At 39.9% G+C, this 13337-nt stretch overlaps 1 protein-coding gene across 1 annotated transcript in view; it reads right to left on the bottom strand.

Moving 5' to 3' along the window:
• PHF3 (PHD finger protein 3) overlaps positions 1–13337 on the bottom strand; it is an 89670-nt gene that overhangs the window by 24729 nt on the left and 51604 nt on the right. Inside the window, exons 7-10 of the mRNA XM_073675493.1 lie at positions 12937–13090; positions 7843–7999; positions 7617–7733; positions 4856–4984 (exon numbers count right to left, since the gene is read on the bottom strand). Coding sequence (XP_073531594.1) covers positions 4856–4984; positions 7617–7733; positions 7843–7999; positions 12937–13090 — 557 coding nt within the window. The remainder of the gene's footprint in view (positions 1–4855; positions 4985–7616; positions 7734–7842; positions 8000–12936; positions 13091–13337) is intronic.

The following is a 13337-nucleotide window of genomic DNA, read 5'->3' as shown; positions in this document are numbered from 1 at the left end:
AAACCACCGCAGTGAAGGCCTGGCAGAGCATCAAAAAGAAGGAAACACAGCGTCTGGTGATGTCCATGAGTTCAAGACTTCAGGCAGTCATTGCCGACAAAGGGTTTTCAACCAAGTACTAGAAATGAACATTTTATTTACAATTATTTAATCTGTCCAATTACTTTTGGTCCCTTTAGAAACAGGGTGGCACATGTTAAGGAGCTGAAACTCCTAAACCCTTCATCCAATTTTAATGTGGATACCCTCAAATGAAAGCTGAAAGTCTGAACTTCAACTGCATCTGAATTGTTTTGTTTAAAATTCATTGTGGTAATGTCGAGAACCAAAATTAGAAAAATGTTGTCTCTGTCCAAATATATATGAACCTAACTGTACCATGAATCAAGTCCTTCCATCACACTATACATTCAGCTTCAGCCTTTGTCCATGCACTTTGTCACCTTTGTTCACTGACTGTGTGTTAGTTAGTATATGTGATTAGGGTTTAGGAAATCAATCATTGTTTCATGAATCTGCTCTTTCCAGATGCAATGGTTTACAGACAGAGACCCAATGAGGGAATTTTCCCCTATTATCTCCGTTTAGGACAAACTGTTTAAACTAGTTTAATACAAAAAATTAAGGAATCTGGCACTCTATTTGATGAGTTTTATCAAATAAGACTAGTGTATGAATAAAATGTTTCAGTCACCTGATCTTCATCAGTTACACACTAAGTAATTTATATAGGTTCAGGATAATTCACAAGCAAAGTATAAGAGAATCCCAGCTCTTTGAATTTCAAATACTAGCATATGTCAGAGGTAAATTGAACCCGTAAGTCGCGCGCAGGGTAGGAACATCCGGGTGCCCGTACACTGAAGTGCCCAGTACATTGTAGTGCCCATACATTGTGTCCATCTCGTACTCCTGGAGTTACGCACCCGTAAATTAAGCAAGCTCTCATCGCTACAGAAATGCCAAACATGTGGACGCTAAATGTAATGTAGGCACACAGACTCAAAAGGGAGGGGGATATTTGTATTTGGGAGCACAAAACTTGCTGGATTTCTTTTAACGGGGAGAGGAGCCATAACGTTTTTCCAAAGTCTTTGTACTACCAGTAACATGAAAGCCCCCTATATTTCCGTTAACAAATGATGGACCTGAGTGGAGAGTTACTGTTTTGTGGATTGAGTTGAAGCTTTTGTTTGGAACATTTTACATAACATTTTGGATCACATTTATCATGTGCTGTACGCTGAGCACTTTCATCATGGTTTCTATCTAAATCTCTGAATGATGTAATTCAGATGAACCCCCGAGGGATCCAATCACTATAATGAGGCTACAGAGTTACTCTGGACTCTGTTTGCCTTCTGTTTGTTGGTATCCGGCTTTTCAGAGGTGCACAAAACCGTAACCAACCACGCTTTTATACACGCCTTAAAAAGACCGACACCGCTGGATCATAGGCCAGACAGTGCCTCCATCTGCCTCATAATAGAGAATCTTCCACTGGGGGTGCCGTCTGAATCACGTATTTCAGACATTTAAATGGAAACCACGGTGCAGCGCAGAAATTCGGATAAATGTGAGCCAAGCCTTAGGCCTTGGCCCCACTATCAGTATTTGGTCAGTATTCAGTCAGTATTTTTTCTCAGGAGTGGGAGATAAAACCAGGAGTGGGTGATAAATACAGAATTGGTGACTTGTTTCTATTATACCTTTTCTCTCCTGGTTTTGGCTCCCACTCCTGAGAAAAAATACTGACCCAATACTGACCAAATACTGATAGTGGGGCTGTGGCCTTACTGCGATCTTAGGGGGGCAGAATGAACAAATCAACAGCAGGTCAAGAATTGGTTTTATTTTATTTTTTTTTATGCCGTTCCTCATGTGGTATAAGTTGTTAGACAAGTTTATTCTTCATGTTGGTGCGATTACAGTGATACCAGATTTATATAGTTTTTTTTATGTTTGGCTACTATCATACACTAAGACGAGTTATTTTGCAAAAACAAGTTTTTGTATTGCCATATTTTGAGAGCTATAATTTTCCCATATTTCTGCCGACAGAGTCAGGCAAAGGCTTGTTTTTTTGCGGAACGAGTTGATGTTTTTATTGGCACCATTTTCGGCACATGATATTTTTAGATTTCTTTCTATTATGATTTTTGGGAGGCAATGAGCAAAAATCAGCAATTCAGGAATTTTTTTTTTGGGGGGGGGGGGAGGGGTTCATGCCGTTCACTATGTGGTAAAATTGATAAGGCAGCTTTATTCTTAGGGTCAGTACAATTACCGCGATACCACATTTACATCTTTTTTTGTGTTTTGGCACTTTTACACAAACTTTTATAGAAAAAATTATTATTTTTGAATCGCTGTATTCTGAGAGCAATATCTTTTTTACTTTTCCACTGATGGAGCTATATGGCGGCTTGTTTCTTACATGACAAGATGCCGATTTCAGCAATTTTATTTACATATGGCTTTTTGATCGCATTTTATTCCACTTTTGTTCGGCGATAAGATGAAAAAGCATCGTTTTTTGCCACATTTTTTATGCTCGTCACTGAAGGGGTTAAATAGTATGACAGTTTTATAGATCAGGTCATTCCAGATGCAGTGATACCAAATACAGTGCTGGCCAAAAGTATTGGCACCCCTGCAATTCTGTCAGATAATACTCAGTTTCTTCCTGAAAATGATTGCAATCACACATTCTTTGGTATTATTATCTTCATTTAATTTGTCTTCAATGAAAAAAACACAAAAAGAATTGTCCTAAAGCCAAATTGGATATAATTCCACACCAAACCTAAAAAAGGGGGTGGACAAAAGTATTGGCACCCTTTGAAAAATCATGTGATGCTTCTCTAATTCGTGTAATTAACAGCACCTGTAACTTACCTGTGGCATCTAACAGGTGTTGGCAATAACTAAATCACACTTGCAGCCAGTTAACATGGATTAAAGTTGACTCAACCTCTGTCCTGTGTCCTTGTGTGTACCACATTGAGCATGGAGAAAAGAAAGAAGACCAAAGAACTGTCTGAGGACTTGAGAAACCAAATTGTGAGGAAGCATGAGCAATCTCAAGGCTACAAGTCCATCTCCAAAGACCAGAATGTTCCTGTGCCTTCCGTGCGCAGTGTCATCAAGAAGTTTAAAGCCCATGGCACTGTGGCTAACCTCCCTAGATGTGGACGGAAAAGAAAAATTGACGAGAGATTTCAACGCAAGATTGTGCGGATGGTGGATAAAGAACCTCAACTAACATCCAAACAAGTTCAAGCTGCCCTGCAGTCCAAGGGTGCAACAGTATCAACCCGTACTATCCGTCGACGTCTGAATGAAAAGGGACTGTACGGTAGGATACCCAGGAAGACCCCACTTCTTACCCCGAGACATAAAAAAGCCAGGCTGGAGTTTGCCAAAACTTACCTGAGAAAGCCTAAAACGTTTTGGAAGAATGTTCTCTGGTCAGATGAGACAAAAGTAGAGCTTTTTGGGAAAAAGCATCAACATAGAGTGTACAGGAAAATAAAAAGAGGCATTCAAAGAAAAGAACATGGTCCCTACAGTCAAAGATGGCGGAGGTTCCCTGGTGTTTTGGGGTTGCTTTGCTGCCTCTGGCACTGGACTGCTTGACCATGTGCATGGCATTATGACGTCTGAAGACTACCAACAAATTTTGCTGCATAATGTAGGGCCCAGTGTGAGAAAGCTGGGTCTCCCTCAGAGGTCATGGGTCTTCCAGTAGGACAATGACCCAAAACACACTTCCAAAAGCACTATAAAATGGTTTGAGAGAAAGCACTGGAGACTTCTAAGGTGGCCAGCAATGAGTCCAGACCTGAATCCCATAGAACAAATGTGGAGAGATCTCAAAATGGCAGTTTGGAGAAGGCACCCTTCAAGTATCAGGGAGCTGGAGCAGTTTGCCAAAGAAGAATGGTCTACAATTCCAGAAGAGCATTGTAAGAAACTCATTGATGGTTACCGAAAGCGGTTGTTCGCAGTTATTTTGGCTAAAGGTTGTGCAACCAAGTATTAGGCTGAGGGTGCCAATACTTTTGTCCGGCCGTTTTTTGAGTTTTGTGTGAAATGATCAATGATTTGATTTTTGCTTCATTCTCTTGTGTTTTTTCCTTGCAAGCAAATTAAATGAAGATAATAAGACCAAAGAATTTGTGATTGCAATCATTTTCAGGAAGAAACTGAGTATTATCTGACAGAATTGCAGGGGTGCCAATACTTTTGGCCAGCACTGTATGTGTATTACACAAATATACGTATTGGTGGGTATAATATTTTTTGTTATTATTTTGTGTTTTTTTTTTTTTTTTTATAAAACAAACACTTTATTTAGTCCTTCTGTGGGACTTTAACTTTCATTACTCTGATCGCTAGTATAATGCATTGCAGTGCATTATACATGCCAGTATTACACTGACAGAAGCCTCTTAGACCATGCTCCTGGCATACTCTAAGCAGGCCAATTTTCTGGCAGACCAGGAGGTTGTCATAATGACTTGGGCTGCTATGACGACGATCGGACCCTCGCGATGACGTCGATCGGAAGGGAGAGGGAGCCCCCCTCCCTCTCCTAGCCTCCTAAATGTTACGATTGATATTGATCGTAGCATTTAGGCGTTAAACCTATACGTTATCGGTCGTGAACCCCTATCCGAACAGGACATATAGATATGTCAAATGTCGTGAAAGGGTTGTCTTCTTAGCCAACAGTTGGGCAACTGTGCTACCTGTGAACCAGGCTAAAGCAGGTGAAAATAAAAACTGAAATACTCTAAAAACTCTAAGGGACAAAAGAAAAAATATAGCAATGGAGTTCAGAAAGATGTACCTCAGTTTCCATGGCTTCTGATTCTTTCATAGGAGCATCGGTTTCTATTTCAATTTCTCCTTTATGTGTAATCTTGGTGATTGGGCGCCGTTCAACTTCACGCTGTTCTTTCTCAATCATTTCAATGGTCTAAACAGTGAATGAAGAGCAGAAATAAGAATGGTCAACTGCTGCCAGATCATCTGTAACCTTGGATATTAAGGCATGGTGAAAGTATACAATAGCAGGTAAAGGTGACAATATAGGAATTGATTTGTTAGATTCAATTATTGTAACCAGATTTCTTGTGCAGTCTCATAAGGCAATTCATTTTATTCTCGATCTCATATCTGTCGTAATTCTCACAATTTCAAGACTAAAACTTGGAAATGTTAAAGTAAGTGCTTCAGAAGAAAAACAATTGAAACAATGTAAAGCATTACTGTAAATTATCAATAAGCATTGTTTTAATTGTTGAAAATATCAACTTTTTTTTTAATAATGTTCCACATTTTATATCATTAAACCCTTAATGAGAGGAGCATTTTCCGTTTTTGCGTTATCGTTTTTTACTCCCCTTCTTTCCAGAGCCAGAACTTTTTTTATTTTTCGGTCAATGTGATTGTTTATTTTTTGCGGGACGAGTTGTACTTTTAAACGCCACCACTGGTTTTACCATATCATGTACTGGAAAATGGGAAAAAATTGCAAAAAAAAAATGCAATTCCACAGTTGTCTTTTTTTTTTTTTTGCCACGTTCACTGAATGCTAAAACTGACCTGCAATTTTCGGAGGCCCGGTAGTGTCTCCATTTTTCGTGATCTGGGGCTGGATGAGGGCTTATTTTTTGCGCACCGTGCTGACGTTTTTATTGATACCATTTTGGGATAAATCCGATGTTTTGATCGCCCTTTATTACATTTTACTGCAATGTTGCGGCGATCAAAAAAACGTAATTCTGGCGTTTGGAATTTTTTATCGCTACGCCGTTCACCAATCGGATTAATTCTTTTTTTTATATTGATAGATCGAGCGATTCTGAACGCGGCGATACCAAATATGTGTATGTGGGTTTTTTTTCATTATTATTTTATTTTGAATGGGGCAAAAGGGGGGCGATTTAAACTTTTATATTCTTTTTATTCTTTTTAAACTTTTTTTTACACTTTCTGCTTGCTTCTATAGTCTCTATAGGAGATGATGAGCAGATCGCCTGTATGTAGTAGAGATGCACCTGTGCTATGAGCGCCGACCACTAGGTGACGTTCATAGTAATCTTTACATGATGACAACAACAGGGGTCTGCTGCAGACCCCAGGTTGCCATGCCCACCCATCGGTGTCCCACGATCACGTGACGAGGTCACCGATGGGCGGGGTAAGTGACGTGCTGCCGGCGCGGCGCTGTTAAATGCCGCTGTCAAGAATTGAAAGCGGCATTCAACTGGTTAACAGCCGCGGGTGGATCGCAATTCCAACCGAGGCTGTTGTGGGCACATGTTAGTTGTATAAATCAGCTGACATGTGCCCGGTTCAGTGTGAGCTCAGCGCCGGAGCCTCCGCTGAACCGGCCTTTCCGAAGTGGTGCGTACTATTACTGACCACGTCGGAATGGGGTTAAGGGAAAAAAAATTCTATATATTTTATTACATATTTTTTGTTTTTAAATGGTATACAATATGAATAATTATTTCAAAACTAGGGGGAGCAGCTGGTGACATTTGTCATGAGAACCAGGTGCACTGCTAGCTCACATTATGGCTGTAGTAAATGTGGGCAGGGTCTACTCACATGTGTCTGATGCCACCCCTCCTCCCCTCTCCCTTCTGGGTATTTTCAGCTCGTCTGCATTGTTGGGTCTGGTGTCTCTCATCTTCCTCTTGAAAATACCACATAGATTCTCTATGGGGTTAAGGTCAGGCGAGTTTGCTGGCCAATCAAGCTCAGTGATACTGTTGTTTTTATACCAGGTATTGGTACTTTTGGCTGTGTGGACAGGTGGCAAGTCCTGCTGGAGAATGAAATTTCCATCTCCAAAAAGCTTGTCGGCAGAGGGAAGCATGAAGTGCTCTAAAATTTCCTGATAGACGGCTGCTGACTTTGATCTTGATAAAACACAGTGGACCTACACCAGCAGATGACATGGCTCCCCAAACCATCACTGATTATGGAAACTTCACACTAGACCTCAAGCAGCTTGGATTGTGTGCCTCTCCACTCTTCCTCCAGACTCTGGGAACTTGATTTCCAAATGAAAATTGGAACTCTGGGACCTTGTGGAGTGTGTCAATGACTGCCTTCTGGACAGCTGTCAAGTCAGAAGTCTTCCCCATGATTGTGGAGCCTACTGAAATAGACTAAGGGACCTTTTCAAATGCTTCGGAAGCATTTGCAGGTGTTCTTTGCTAATTATTTTAATTTACTGAGATAATGACTTTTGTGTTTTCATTGGCTGTAAGTCATAATCATCAACAGAAATAAACACTTGAAATAGATCACTGTTTTTAATGACTCTATATAATATATTAGTTTCACTTTCTGTATTGAAGAACTGAAATAAATTAACTTTTTGATGATATTCTAATTTTGTGAGCTGCACCTGTATAAATGGCAACCCAAGTGGCTGAAGAAAAAAAATAATTATAAAAAACAAACGTTGATACAGTGCATTTTGTTTATTAAAAAAATTAAACTTGTGATACATTCCAAGTACCAAACACAATCACAGAGAGGAATCTTTTTAAAGAGTGGTAATGTATGCGGTAAATATTAATTGATCTTACATGTCTATTTTCTCTTTGTCTCCAGGCTGCCAGCTCTCTAGAGGCTAATTCCTCTGGAGTCATCTTGATCAGATGTTCAGGGGTGATGTCTCCTTTTAGTACTCTCTTGTACAGTACCTGGCAAAGCAAAATGAAATGCAATTTTTACCGAACATGACTACTTGAATAGATAACAGAAGCTTCAATTGCTCTGCTAATACAGAGCTTAGATTATACAGCAACTTACATTGTTTTTAGGATCTTTCAAATTGAACATTAAACTCCTGTATTTATTTTTGTATTTCGAGTCTGTATCGCGATAAAACGAAAACAGCTCCTTTTCAATCTTGGCTGATACTTTTGTAGCTCTTTCTTGAGGAATCTTAGAGCTCGACTCTGAAAGCCTAAAATAAAAAAGGATCATTTAAAAATGGATTTTGTTCCCTGAACCTCATACATCTATACATTATGTATTTCATCATCACAGCCAGCAGTCCATGTATTTTGACGTCATTGTTAGGTGCAAATGACGGCACAAAAGTTTTTAAATGTACAGTTAGAATAAATCAGAAGTCTGCATTTCCCTCCCAAACTGTAACCTTCACTTCATGACAGAAATGCCTTGAAACAAATAATGGAGGTGGTGATCATGTGACGTATCACAATTCCATTTATTCCGCTGCGCCCCGTTTGTGCAGTCATTGTAGAAGCCCTGTGCAAGGGGCTGCAGAGCTCAAGTCAACCTATGACCAACTCTGTAACTTTTCATTTCTAGGCATATGCCAAGTGCATTTACATAGTAACTACAGCATTTTTCAGACTATAGAAAGCACCTTACTAGAAGATGTGCTCAGGTTTACACAGCAGAAAATAGGAAACACCTAATACCTTCTAATTAAAACTTCCCTGGAGGCGTAAAGAAGGAGCTCTATTTGAGTTTTGGAGAGGAAACGTGACCAAAATAGATTGCTGATGCTAAGTCACATCTGCAGAACTCTGAGGCGTTGAAGCCGCAATAACCACTATACTTGATCCCAAATTCCAAACTACTCCCTTCAAGAAATTTACCTGAGGGTGTGGTGAGTATTTCGAATCCAAATGCTTTTCACATAATTTTATAAAATTGGTCCATGAAAACAAAAAAAGTTACTTTAGCCACAAATTTTCAATTTTAACTTGGTGTAATAGGAAAAATTGGACACCACAGTTTGCTACAAAATTTCTCCTATTTGTGATCAGAAATTACTGCCTGGGCACACAATGGGGCTTGATGATTCTGGACATGGTGATACCAAATACATGTTACTGTTTTATTATGGAACTTGAAGACATAACACACTGGTTGCTGGTTTAAAGCCTTGCAAATTCTTATATGTTGGAGTGTATTCACACCAATACACTGCCTTTTAGACCTTTTTTATGGCAAGGCCTAATAGACCACTATAGCTGGAAGACCTGGAGCCAAGTGCTTAGCCTCAGATTGCCATAACAACGTTCAGCACCCTGTAATCACTTCAAGGCTGATGGGTGAGAAAGGGAGCCCCCTTCCACGACCATCTAGATTTAGAGGGTTATCCAAGCCATGATCTGTGCTTACACCGGCCCTGACTGGTCTTGCAGGAGGGTGGCTGTCAGTTAAGCTGAAGAAAAAAAAGTTCTCATTGCCACATTAACCCTTTCGCAACCCTGGGATTTTCCGTTATTGCATTTTCGTTTTTTGCTCCCCTTGTTCCCAGAGCCATAGCATTTTTATTTTTTGGTCAATATGGCCGTGTGAGGGCTTATTTTTTGCGGGACGAGTTGTACTTTTGAACGACATTACTGTTTTTTTGCCATATCGTGTACGGGAAAACGGGAAAAAAATTCCAAGTGAGGTGAAATTGCAAAAAAAGTGCAATACCACAGATGGGTTTTTTTTTTTTACCACGTTCACTGAATGCTAAAACTGACCTGCCATTATTATTCTCCAGGTCATTACAAGTTCATAGACACCAAACATGTATAAGTTCATTTTTATTTAAGTGGTGAAAAAAAATTCCAAAGTTTGCTTTAAAAAAAAAAAAAAAAAAGGCACCATTTTCCAAGACCCGTAGCGTCTCCATTTTTCTGGATCTGGGGCTGGGTGAGGGCTTATTTTTTGCGCGCCGAGCTGAAGTTTTTATTGATACCATTTTGGGGTAGATCCGATGTTTTGATCGCCCGTTATTGCAATTTTGCGGTGACTAAAAAACGTAATTCTGGCGTTTAGAATTTTTTTCTCGTTACACCGTTTACCGATCGGATTAAATCTTTTTTTATATTGATAGATTGGGTGATTCTGAACGCGGCGATACCAAATGTGTGTATGTGGGGCTTTTTTTTTATTATTTTATTTTGAATGGGGCGAAAGTGAGGTGATTTAAACTTTTATATTTTTTTACATTTTTTAATATTTTTAAAACCTTTTTTTTTTTTCACTTTTTGCTTGCTTCTATAGTCTCCATAGGAGACTAGAAGCAGCACTTGTCTGATTGCCTCTGCTACATACAGGGGACGAGTAGCTCCCCTGTATGCAGCAGAAATGCTTCTGTGCTATGAGCGCCGACCACTAGGTGGCGCTCATAGCGATCAGCTCATGACAACCACTGGAGTCTGCTGCTGACCCAGGTTGTCATGACTACCCATCTGTGACCCGCGATCACGTGACGGGGTCACCGATGGGCAGGGTAAGTGACGCGCTTCCGGCGCGGTGCTGTTAAATGCTGCTGTCGGAGATTGACAGCGGCATTTAACATGTTAACAGCCGTGGGTGGATCGCAATTCCACCCGCGGCTGTTGCGAGCACATGTCAGCTGTAATAATCAGCTGACATGTGCCCGGTTCAGTGCGGGCTCACCGCCGGAGCCCTCACTGAACGGGGGTTACTGGTGCGTACTAATACGTCCCAGGCTGTAAAGGGGTTAAGTGAGTCGTAATATTTTTTCAAGTGTTCTAAAACTTAATGGTACCATTTTGGAGAACATATAAAAGTCATTATCTTTTAGTTAACATTCCAATGGGGGGAGATGATAGAAAAATATGCATATTTAAAATTTTTAAATTTCATTGTTTTAGCACAAGGTGGGAAATTAATGTATAATTTACACTGTGTTCCAAATTATTATGCAAATAATATTTTCTCAGATTTTCCCAGAGATGCAGATGTGTTATGTGCAGCATGAGACGCGACATTATCATGCATGAAAATGATCTTGCTGCGGAATACACGGTTCTTCTTCTTGAACCATGGAAGGAAGCGCTGTTTGAGAAACTCAATATACATTATGGAGTTCATCTTTACCCCTTCAGGGATCCTAAAAGGGCCGACAATCTCTCTCCCCATGATTCCAGCCCAAAACATTACTCCACCTCCTCCTTGTTAGCGCCATAGCTGTGTTTGCATGGGGTGTCCATCAACCAGTCATCCTCCACTCCATCCATCTGGACCATCGATATCATTTTCATGCATGATAATGCCCCGTCTCATGCTGCACATAACACATCTGCATCTCTGGCTGCTATGGGCATAAAAGGGGACAAACTTATGGTGTGGCACCCATGCTCCCCTGACCTCAACCCCATTGAGAACCTCTGGAGCATCATCAAAAGGAGTGTCTATGATGGCGGGAGGCAGTTCACATCTAAGCAACAGCTCTGGGAGGGTATTCTGTCCTCATGCAAAACAATTAAAGCAGAAACCATCCAAAACCTGACAAATTCAATGAATGAGAGAGTTCAGAAGCTCCTTTCGAACAAGCGGTCCTATGTGCAAATGTAACATCACCTAGAATAAAGTTTTGAGTTGAAAACTCTTTGATTTCAGTTTGTAATAACCTGCTAATGCTTATAATTTCAAAAATGACCATTTTTTTGCTCTTTATTAAAATGAAAAGGTTGAAAACTCTGCTGTGCATAATAATTTGGAACATGCATTTTGAGTGCAGTTTTGAGTGTTTTATTTTTTTAAAAATATACTGTTATCATAGGCAGTTTGTACAAAAACCTTTCAGTTGTACTGTCATAGTTATTTGACTGGAAAATTACAATGACTGCAATTCATATAGGTAATTTGGGAAAATCTGAGAAAATATTATTTGCATAATAATTTGGAACACAGTGTATAAACTTACTAACGTGTCTTGATAAGAAGTTTTACATCATTTTTGCTCATTCATAAGCCACGCACAATTGTTATGACAACTGCATCTTTTAACGCCGTGATATTCTTGTTTATAATACGGCCACAGACGGAGGAACGTGTGACCTGATGTGTCACTTTGCATTCTCCATTGTAACACATTGCACCTGCAGTAGCTTCCTGGATGCAGTATGTTACAAGAGAGGATGCAGTGATGTGTCTGGTCACTAGACCGGCATTGGATCGGGCACAGCGCCAAATCTTGTGCTAATCACACAACGTAACTATGCGCCTTGGTGCACCATGGTCAGTGCACAAAATTTTATACATCAAAATTAGTATACCTTTTTACCACTATGGGGCGGATTTATCAAAATTGTCAAAACAAAAAACTATATCTTTGTTGACCACAGGAACCAATCACAGCGCAGCTTTCATTTTACTACAGTGGTTTAAGAAATAAGAGCTGAGCTGAGACTGGTTGCTATGTGCAACAAATTTTTTTACTTTTTCATAGCTTTAATAAGTGAGGCTCAATGGGCATAATTCATCAAAGCTTTCACGGCAGAATTCTGGTGTAAAAGCTTTGAAAAGGTGTAAAATTCGCAACTCGGGAGTTGCAACAACATTTTACAACTGAAAAAATGGCCAAAGCGCCAAGCTCGAATAATTCATGACGAGCTGTGGCGTTCCCAAAGCCATAAATCTCACTGCAGTACCTGTCTTGAGTGAGATTTCACGAATGTCATGTGCGGAGCCACACACCATTTGGTAGACGCTCCAGATTCATGAAGAGGTGTGCACCACTTTATGAATCAGGAGTCTCTGACTCCAGGACCCCCCCTTATCAAGACCGGCGTGAACAATGCCAGTCTAGATGAATCGGGCCCAATATCTTTTAGAAAGTGGTGAATGCTTTGTCTTATTTGCTCGAAAGACAGAGAAGTAACCCTTTATTTCCTGGTTTTCTTTTTTTACTTCTATCTTTTCACTAACACCCAACATCACATCTCTGTTAAACTCCTTAGATGTTGCTGTCACTATTGGCTCCGGTATCTGAAGGATTAACCTTCCAAGACCGGAGTAGGATTGGGCAAAGCTCCTACATGGGTGTCAATCACACAACATAACTGTGAATCTCGGAGCACCATTGTCAGTACACAAAATGTTATTCCAATAGCTTACCTTTTTACCAGTATATCTTTTAGAGAGTGGCGAACACTTTGTCTTATTTGCTCAACAGATGGCTTAGGTGTAGATGGGGAGGTAACAGGAATGCTGGATGATGACCCTCTCTTTTCTGGTTTTCTTTTTTTCGAGTCTATCTTTTCATTAAGACCTGAATTAAAAATCAATGAAATATGTTAGCTGTTACTTATTTTCCATTACGGAACCAAGATACTTATATTTCCAACCATGTGTATGTATTCTAGTAATGTGTTTACTACACAAAAAGAAAATAAAAGTTTATTTAATTTTGGTAATAATGATTAGTATGTAATCACATCATGGTTTCCCTACATGTTTTGGGGTATTTATTGTTCCTCATTCACCTGACAGAGGCCAACAGTGTGTATCTTTGGCTT

This window comes from Phyllobates terribilis, unplaced genomic scaffold (genome assembly GCF_046119375.1).
Source record: "Phyllobates terribilis strain yellow unplaced genomic scaffold, ASM4611937v1 Scaffold_3__8_contigs__length_932513732, whole genome shotgun sequence".
In the NCBI taxonomy this organism is placed as follows: Eukaryota; Metazoa; Chordata; class Amphibia; order Anura; family Dendrobatidae; genus Phyllobates; species Phyllobates terribilis.
Note: the sequence above shows the minus strand (reverse complement) of the source record. Positions and strands in the feature narration are given on the sequence as shown.